Source organism: Rutilus rutilus, assembly GCF_951802725.1.
Source record: "Rutilus rutilus genome assembly, chromosome: 11".
NCBI classification, from domain to species: domain Eukaryota; kingdom Metazoa; phylum Chordata; class Actinopteri; order Cypriniformes; family Leuciscidae; genus Rutilus; species Rutilus rutilus.
Genome location: NC_140216.1, coordinates 9,154,121 through 9,163,542, shown reverse-complemented (window position 1 = coordinate 9,163,542; position 9,422 = coordinate 9,154,121). Strand labels below are relative to the sequence as shown.

At 39.9% G+C, this 9,422-nt stretch overlaps 1 protein-coding gene across 1 annotated transcript; it reads left to right on the top strand.

Moving 5' to 3' along the window:
• Positions 1-732: 732 nt before the first annotated feature.
• On the top strand, positions 733-2,763 carry lratd2a (LRAT domain containing 2a). The gene has a single exon (XM_084422624.1). It carries the CDS (start codon positions 1,236-1,238, stop codon positions 2,043-2,045), a length of 810 nt encoding a protein of 269 aa, XP_084278750.1. The 5' UTR covers positions 733-1,235; the 3' UTR covers positions 2,046-2,763.
• The last annotated feature ends 6,659 nt before the right edge of the window (positions 2,764-9,422 follow it).

Genomic DNA, 9,422 nt, shown 5'->3' with positions numbered 1-9,422 from the left:
AAAATGTTATATTAGTTATCATCCTTAGCTATCGTCCTTATTCGCTGACAAAAGACAGTAGACATTTGCTAGTTTTGTTTCTTATTATAGATGCACATTCACCTCATCCTCCAGCACTCTTTTTATTTTCTGTCTTGTTTCCCATTACCTTTTGAGAAAGTGGTAAAAAATAATTCAGTGTTGCGTTCGGATGAATCAAACTGAATCACAAACAGTTTTTCAGACCATTTTGAAAACCCGCTTGATCGATTAGATCAAGTGATTTATTGGCCAATCGTTCTGATTCTAAAACACAAGTGCCATGATTGCTGAAATATTTTGGTTTACTGTAACAAATACAGTTAAATATGGCTGAAATATCACTTTGCCAAGGACTTATCAGTATAAAGGGTCTAGCGATGCCCCAAAATGATTAAGTAGGCTACATTATTTTATATTGCATAAGTTAATAGCCTATATATTTTTGCTTATTTATTTGTTTTAGACAGCAGTTAGTTTCAGAGGGTCCTCTGATCTAGTGTTGCAGTAGGCCTACTCATATTTAGTAAAACAAGAGCACAAATGCGGTTGATAAAGCTACTTCCACATATTAATGATGGTGTCTGTCTAAACTGCTTTATATCGTGTTATGCTTTTCCAGTAATGTCTCTTTAAATGAGGGAGCGCGTGTAAGTGTGACTGTGGTTTTATTTCTTCAGCTCTGCGTCTGCCTGTTAGTTTAGTTCGCATATCTGATACACCAGAGCAACACACAGCAGCAGGTGCAGTTCAAAACATCGGCAACATTTTGACATTCGCTGCACGAGAGACAAACAACCCGCTTTACGTTACTGTAAAGACGCGAATAACGTGTTTGCCTTTCTCTATTCGGATACCGCAGAAACATTTGTATTCATTTCATCAGAATGAAGCTTTGAAGAACTTGGAAACATCAGCTGTGACAGCTAGGACTAAGTAACTAACTAACAGCGTGGAGCAACAACACGAATCATTGGATGTAAGCTTTACACACTGGATGTAATTCATCTTACTTGTCCTAAAGAATAACACAACTCTTCTTATATAAAGTAATTGGTTTTGGTCTGTTATTGTGATGCGCGCGGATCTAGCTTTAGTAAGCAACCATATGCGCAGACGGAGCATCGCAGCGAATCTACTTCCAGATGTCCATCTCTCTCTGCTCGTAACAGGTGGAGCTCATTTCACTCCATCTGTCCGCTGCTGAAGTGGCATATATGGGCAACCAGGTTGACAAACTGTCACACCTAAGTTACGCCGAAGTTCCCACGACCGACCCGAACGGACTGGACACGGAGGAAGACGGCCCGCGGATCGGGGTCTCGTACATTTTCGCGACCGACGACGACGAACTGGACGATAATCTTCATCAACATGTCGATGGACCGGAGCAAAAGGAGGAAGAGAAGCAGTACAACGAGCTGGGCTGCGCAGTTTACCACCGAGACGAGTGCATTTATGAGAAGAGTGGCAACACGAGGGAACTGGAGACGTTTAGCCCGGAGAATTTACTGAACAAATGTAAGCCCGGAGACGTTCTGGAGTTCGTGTCCACCGGCCAGTACCCGCACTGGGTTGTGTACGTCGGGGACTTCCAGGTGGTGCACCTGCATCGGGCGGAGGTCAAGAACAGTTTTCTGACCGATGCTAGTCAGGGCAGGAGGGGCAGGATCGTTAACGAGCTGTACAAATTCAAACCCCTGAGTTCTGACATGGTGGTGCAGAACGCTATGGAGCAGGTGGGAGCGAAAGACAGAGAATTAAGTTGGAGAAATTCGGAGTGTTTCGCCGCCTGGTGCAAATTCGGTAAGCGGGAGTTCAAGATGGGATTGGAGATCCGGATAGGAAAACAGCCGTACAGATTAAAGCTCCTTTTGCCCGACAAACGGTTTCATGTGCTGGAGTTTCAGAGTTTGGAGGATTTGATCATGGAAAAGAGGAGAAATGATCAGATCGGTAAAGCGGCTGTTATACAGGAGTTGGCGCATCATTTAAGCCATAGCGGAAGTGAAGCGAACGTTCATTGACAAGCAACAGGTAGCGGAAAGAAATTGTATCACAACAATATAACATATCCATGATTCTCATGAAACCCGTCCAGAACATTTCCCTGCAAAATCAAAAGAAATATATAAGAATTATTATTATTTTTACTTAAAGAAATGTTTAAGGACATAGGTTGGCCCCATTAGCCTACAGCACATCAGTGATTACAGTAGCTCTTCATCATATCACTGCGCCGCTCCCATAGATGTTCTGTCATATCAGGGACTATATCTTCTAGCGGAAGGATGTCACTTAAAGAATTTGCCAAAAATTGTGTCCTAAAAAAAAAAAAAAATTCACAACCGTCTTTATAAAAACAGCTATAGACAATGTGTTAAAAAATAAAATGTACAATGCAAAACATCTTAATGTTCCTATATGCCTCATTTAGCCTATTTTCAGCCAACATTTTATTTTTAATTTTTTTTTATTTTGGGGCTTCGTGAGATTCATGACATCACATATTATGATGACAAATTATGTTAAAAAATGTCACACTCAGTTATTAACAAATTTCTAGTCGGATGGTGGTATTGTTTTTAAAATGGCTCTCATGTTGTAAGCTGTTCTTTATAATGTAGGCCTATAATCAGGCTCTCTATGAGATGCAAAATAACCATAAATCATCATATGTGAACCTTCCTTTCTAAAAGTTTTGGCACAGATGAAATTGCAGCAAGTAAACTGTGACTGAATCCACATATTTACCCTCTCTCTCTGTTATTCCTGTTTTTCTCATTATACATGAACATAGCTGACCTCACATTTAGCTCTTTAGTGGGGTCAGTATGGTGTATTTCTAAAGGTTCTTAAAGATTTGTTCCAGATTTTTTTTGTTTTGTTATGCTGTTAAGTGGTATTTGTATTTTATGTATAGGCCTATATATAAGTGGTATAAATGTTTTTTTTATATCGTTTGTGGAAGGCGTACGATCATACGATGTTTGTCCAATCATTGCACTCAAATGCAATGATACAATGTCCTACCTGCCTGTCAAAGTATGTATTTTCATACCTCCGCGCACCCTGCTCGTGCAGACATCACACGTCATCAACGCATTTAATGCTATGCAGAGTTAGACAAACGTCAGTCATCAAACATCTTTAAAGGTAGGGTTGGCAATTTTCGAAGAGGCTAGCATAGCGAGCTAGCTTTGAAAGCATAAGATCCCACCCTCCCTTCATTGTCTCCAAAGCCACGCCTCTTCCAAAACACCTGAATGCACACAGCAGGGAGCAAACAACAGCGTCACGAGAGACGGCGTTAAACTACCTCGTGTCTCAAAGCACATAACATTACAATTATAATAAACATAAACAACTTAAAGAGCACTGACCCGTATTACCTGATTGCTGCAGATTAATTTTGGCGTTGATAGTGTTGCCATTGAAATGCATAAATTAGAGTCACGGACCGCTCCAAGTAAAACGGCATGGGTTTCCATCTCTTCCAAATTACAGCCGTTACGGCGTGAACGCAGCATTAGCTTGTTGTTTAGGTTCAGGAGGAACTGTAAAAGGTGGCTGCTGTTTCGGTCGTGGTGCTCGGCGACTGACGTCTGTCTAACTCATAGCTTGAAACGCTCTGATGACGTGTGATGTCTGCGTGAGGAGGTATGGAAATACATAGGCAGGTGTGACATCGTATTATTGCATTCAAACCAAATTAAATGATTGATGAACATTTATGGTCTTGCGCCTTACACAGAAGATATACACATAAATACATTTAGACTACTTCACTTACTGATTGCTATCAGGATGTGAAGAGACTTTCAACCAGCATAACAAAAAAAGTTTCTGGAACAAATCACCTATACCCTGCCTTTAAGTAAATGAACAATATTTTGTTTTCCCTTTGACGTTACTACACAGGTCTAATTTTTCCATCTGTTCATATTTTTGGACTTTTTTTTTTATTGCCAGAGGCCACTTAATATGGTTGGGCTGTTAGGCTGCAGGTGTAAACAAGAGCTTTTTTTTTTATCTGATAGAAATCATTTGATTTAGTGTTTTAATATTCAGCAAATGCTTTAATCCTGAGCCTCTTCAATACCCTGCAAACTCTGCACGACTTTCATTTGCAAGCCTGCCAAAGTTGGCTTACCTTCTAATTGTCCTCCCACTCGTGAAGTTTACAATTTTCTCTGAGTGTGTGAATTGAATTGATGATGTGAGGCTGTAGTAAAAACAGTTTACTAAGACTGGATTAAATAAATGTATCAAAGGCCAAGGCATAAAATGCCACATCTCCGCTTCGACACTCAATAATAAGAGCCCTAACAAATGCCAAAGGCAGTATTTCATAGCAGTGAGCCGTTCAGTCGTGAGATCATGAGATGTTGATCAGCCAATTGCTTCATCCAAACTGGACTTTGACCTCATGAGAAAACATCAGGTGGTCAAACTTGAAATGCATGGACAATCTGAAGGGTCAAAACACACAGTGTCACAGAAACTCATTATGACTTATCTCTCGACACAGTAGCCATGCCTTTGAGATACGCCACAGGTCACGTGTTTTGTTAGAGGAGGAAAGCGTGTTTTATGATCTGAGCCCAATCGCACTGCCACAGGTCCACACTGAGTAAACACGAGATGCTGGGAAACAGGGAAGTAATTACAACTGCCATACTGTGAGTGAGTAATGGTTGCCCGCAAAGGCAACAAGACAGTCTTTGTGAATCACTGGAAAGCCAACACTATTGCCAGCTTGAGACAACAGCCCCCCTAATGAGCACTTAGTCTGTGATGTTTTGAATTGTGATCTGACTCAGTGACATTGCTCTTTGTGCTGTGAGTACAGGTTTCTGCCTAGTCCTTTCAGCTCTTCTGTGAATAGTTAGCCATTTCAGCCACAGAGCTGTTTTCATTTTGTCGTGCTAAATCCCAGAATAGAATTAGCATTAGAAATTCCTTTGGGAACCCATGGCAATATCCCGGGTTGGCCAACCCATTGCCATTATTATCAAACAGCTCTATTGGTTTGGACTATGCAAGTGTAATAGTAGGCCATGGATACTATAGGGCTTTCAGATTTCACTGAGATGTTTAAAACAATTACAAATGAAAGCAATTTTAAGTAACCGTTGACATTAATCAAATTCCGTTATCATGCGTCATACAGTATGCATAGATTCTCTTATTTAAAGGGTTAGTTCACCCAAAAATGAAAATTCTGTCAGTAATTACTCACCCTCATGTTGTTCCAACCCCGTTAGACCTTCGTTCATCTTCGGAACACAAATTAAGATATTTTTGATTAAATCTGAGTGCTGGATCACTCCTCCATAGGCTTCTAAGACACTATAACTTGCTGGCCCAGAAAATGTATTAAAGACATCGTTAATATAGTCCAAGTGACTACAGTGGCTCAATCTTAAGTTTATAAAGCGACGAGAATACTTTTTGTGCGCAAAAACAAACAAAAATAACGACTTTATTCCCCTTTCATTTCCTTCTCTCTGGGCCTCGAGTCTTTTCACGTAGTGTTTAAGCGCAGCGCGTCTGTGTTGCACGTCACCACGTAGGCTCACTATTGGCCGACGCTGGTCATGTGTGTGATACGTGGTGACGTGCAACACAGACGCTTAAGATTGAGCCACTGGAGTCATTGGACTATATTAACGATGTATTTAATACATTTCCTGGGCCAGCAAGTTATAGTGTCTTAGAAGCCTATGGAGGAGTGAGCCAGCTCTCAGATTTAATCAAAAATATCTTAATTTGTGTTCCGAAGATGAACGAAGGTCTTACGGGGTTGGAACAACATGAGGGTGAGTAATTACTGACAGAATTTTCATTTTTGGGTGAACTAACCCTTTAAAGGGGTCATATGATGCGATTTCTTGTTTTCCTTTTTATTTAGTGTTATGTAGCTGTTTGTGCATGTATAATATCTGCAGAGTTACAAAGCTCAAAGTCTCAAACCCAAAGAGATATTCTTTGTAAAACTTAAGTCTTCCTTAAACGCTTCGTTCAATCACGCCCCCACAAATCTACGTCAGTGTGTGGGGGCAGAGTTTCATAACACCGCCCAAATGTATACGCAGAGAAAGAAGGCGTAACTTTTATTCTATATTGTTGCCGCCGGCGCCGACATGTCGTGGAGATGCTGTGTTTTTCGTTGCGAAAGCCAAACTACTTTGTTTGGCCTTCAAAAAGAGGATACTATTAGAAAACAGTGGTTACGCTTTATTTACAACACTGTTTCAGAACAGTACAACCAAAATATTCCAGAAGGACTTCCAGAACCTGGGAGAGTACAAGGCTTACACATGTACATACATACAAATCTAAATATTTAAAAAGAGTAGTCCTGTGCCATTTGTAAAATCCCTGTGTACATATTGTAGCAGTATTGATTCTCTACAATAAATGAAAGAAAGAAAAATCTAAATAATTTAAAGTGTATTCAAGCGACATTCATCAAAATCCCAGTATTGCAGTAGCATATTCACTAATCAACCAAAAAATAAAAATAAATATTATGTAAATATTTAAAAAGAGTAGTCCAGTGACACTTATCAAATCCCCTGTCCTTATCATAGCCGCATGGTTTTTGGCAGATCACATGACTGGGGTTGAGGTGAACTTGTGAGGCTCTTTTGTCAATGCTTAAATTAGCTTATCAACTTTGTCAAACGTGCCTATTTAACTACAGCAAAACCTTTTCCTTGCTTCTCATTATCTCATTATCACAGACTCTTCACACCTGAGTCATTATGTAAATCTCCTTTATGGTGTAATGTCTGAAGCATTCAATAGACTTTCATAATAATATTTAATTAATATTATAAGTCACAGTTTTCTTGCAAATTTCCATGCAAGTTAAAAGCGTGTCCTTTAATGATACACCTTTGATATCCTCAGGGCTTAACAAAATGCTTTTTTTAAAATCGTGTTTAAATTATGCTAATATTGGAGATTAAGCCTGAACCACTTTTTTGAACACTATTTATAACACTATAGCCTCTCCTTCAGTGCAATAACAGTGAATTCAGGTTTAACGGCAAAAACAAGCAGGAAGGAAGTTGCATGCTGTCAATTTGCTTTTTCACTTCTTGTACTTATGAATCTTCCTGTTGCAAAGAGGTAAACATGAAGCAGCTGCGTTGTTTTTTAGGTGGTGGTGGGTGTGTTTTTTTGTGTTAAAGATTATAAAACAAAAGATGCAATATCTTAAGAAAATATTCTTCCCCTTTCTATTTCCAATCTGTACATTTCCTCTCTCAACAACACATTTATAGACCAAAATATTTATTTCTCTGAAATGAAAAACACATTTCTCCCTTACAAAAGTACCTTTCCAATCCCAGTTAATTCTTTGTACATATCTCAAACAGCCGTGAATCTTCTTGGGTCTGTCTGTTTGAGCGTCACACATTTACATTTGGCATTTTTACCCCCGCTCTTCAATGCAAATTTGTTCTGCTAGATTAGAGGAGAGCGTCGGTGGACAGCAATTGTCGAGTCATAGTACCAAATATTTTCGATTGGATTCAAGCCTGGCTCCAGCCGCAGCAATTCCAGAGCACGAACCTTTTATCCCCAAGCCATCCTTTTATCCTTTTTGTTGTGTGATTTGTGTCATTGTCCTGATGGCAAATCAATCTTCACCCTAGACGCAGATCTCTGACCAACTGAAACAGGTTCTCATATACTGGTGAAAATCATCCCCACAGCGTGATACTGTGCTGAGCGTTTGGTTTGTGCCAAATATAATGCTTCACTCTCCAGAGAGCTCAATTTTAGTCTCATCAGTCCACAAAGTTGGCTTCAAAACGTTTTGAGATGTTCTCAAACTCCAGGTATGATTTAAAACTGCTTTCAAAAGTGTCTTCCTTCTAGCCACTCTCATAGAGTCGTGAGCTGTGAAGTGCTGTAGTGAGTGTTGATATCTGGGCTGTTTCTCTATTTCTGCACCAAAAAGACCTGCAGCTCCTCTGGTGTTGTAACCTGCCTCTCTGTCATTTTTCTGAAAGCTGCCCATGTTCTGAGTTTGATGAGACAGTCTGATTGTTCTATCACAGACTACCTTGACAGAAACTTCACTTCAAAGTTTCACTGGAATACATCCACTGTTTTAGTTGAGACCTCGCACGGTCAACAGCATTGATGAACATTGTGTAAATTGAGGCAATGCAATGTTTAAAGGAGAAATATAAGTAATATTGGGGATTCTGAATCATCCCAGTAAGTCAAATTGAATTTGATCAGCAGGTCCGTTCAGATCCGTTGAGTGACTTTTCCACTCTAGCTGTGTCTGAAATTGCATACACTCTAGGTACTTATTTTGAATTGGTAATTCTATCCACCTTATTCACGGGGCCTACACTGTACCTACACTTGCGTGAACGTGCAGGAAAAAAGTGTGCGAGACTGTCCCATGTCTTAAAAATGCTAAAATGCAGTGCCCTTAATGCACACTATTTCAAATACCGCTTCGGAGCGGTATTCCAGGCTAATCGTATCCCATTATGCATCATGTTCGGGAACTCACGTGCCCCGAAATCACGAGATGTCGAGGAAAACGTTCCACTGTAAGTTAAATTATTAGATATTACATATAATTTGGTTGTAAAACAAAGTGTTGCACATTTTATTTGTGCAAAGATGAGTAGGCGGGTATGTGTATTTTGTACAACGTTTGCAACTGCTTTTATCACTTAATTAGAGGCAGCACTATTTTAAAATTGTGTCTTCTATTAGTTACATAGCGACTACTGAACAGACATTTAGAAGTTTATTTTAATATGCAAAGTATTGAATTAAAAAAAAAAAAAAAAACTATGTAAACACTTACATTTTTTGCAAGCCTATAAGTATGTCCCATCGGGTAATCAAAAGTTCTGAACACACTTGCAGTCTTCACGCCTACTTTTTTTTTTAATCAGCAGTTCACACCTACTTGAACACTCGGGCCAAATACAGGAAATATGTCATGCAAGTAGAAGAGTGGTCAAGTGCAAAGACCACAAGTGTGGGTATTTGGACTGGACTATTAAGGCCCTATCCCAAATGGCACCCTAAACACTCGCGGTCTTCCTACGAGTCCGCACTTTCGTGACGTAATTCCACTTTGGCTGTCTGGAAGAAGTCTGCTGCGGAGCTTGAGGGCTCAAATCGACTCGCGAGCACCCTTCTGAAACATAAAATGACAAATGGGTCACCCTACGGTCTCATGGACTTAACGGACACGTGCACTCGGCAGCCATCGTAAGTCCACAAGACCGAAAGTGCATATGAAGTGTGCCATTTGGGACAGTGCCAATGAATGCGTGAAGTATGAATGTAATTCGGGCAATCTACATTCGCCATGTTGTCGTTATAATGTGATCTAGCAGCGTCAGTTCACA

Coding starts and splice junctions, on each gene's coding strand:
- lratd2a (XM_084422624.1), top strand. CDS start 1,236: ATGGGCAACCAGGTTGACAAACTGTCACACCTAAGTTACGCCGAAGTT.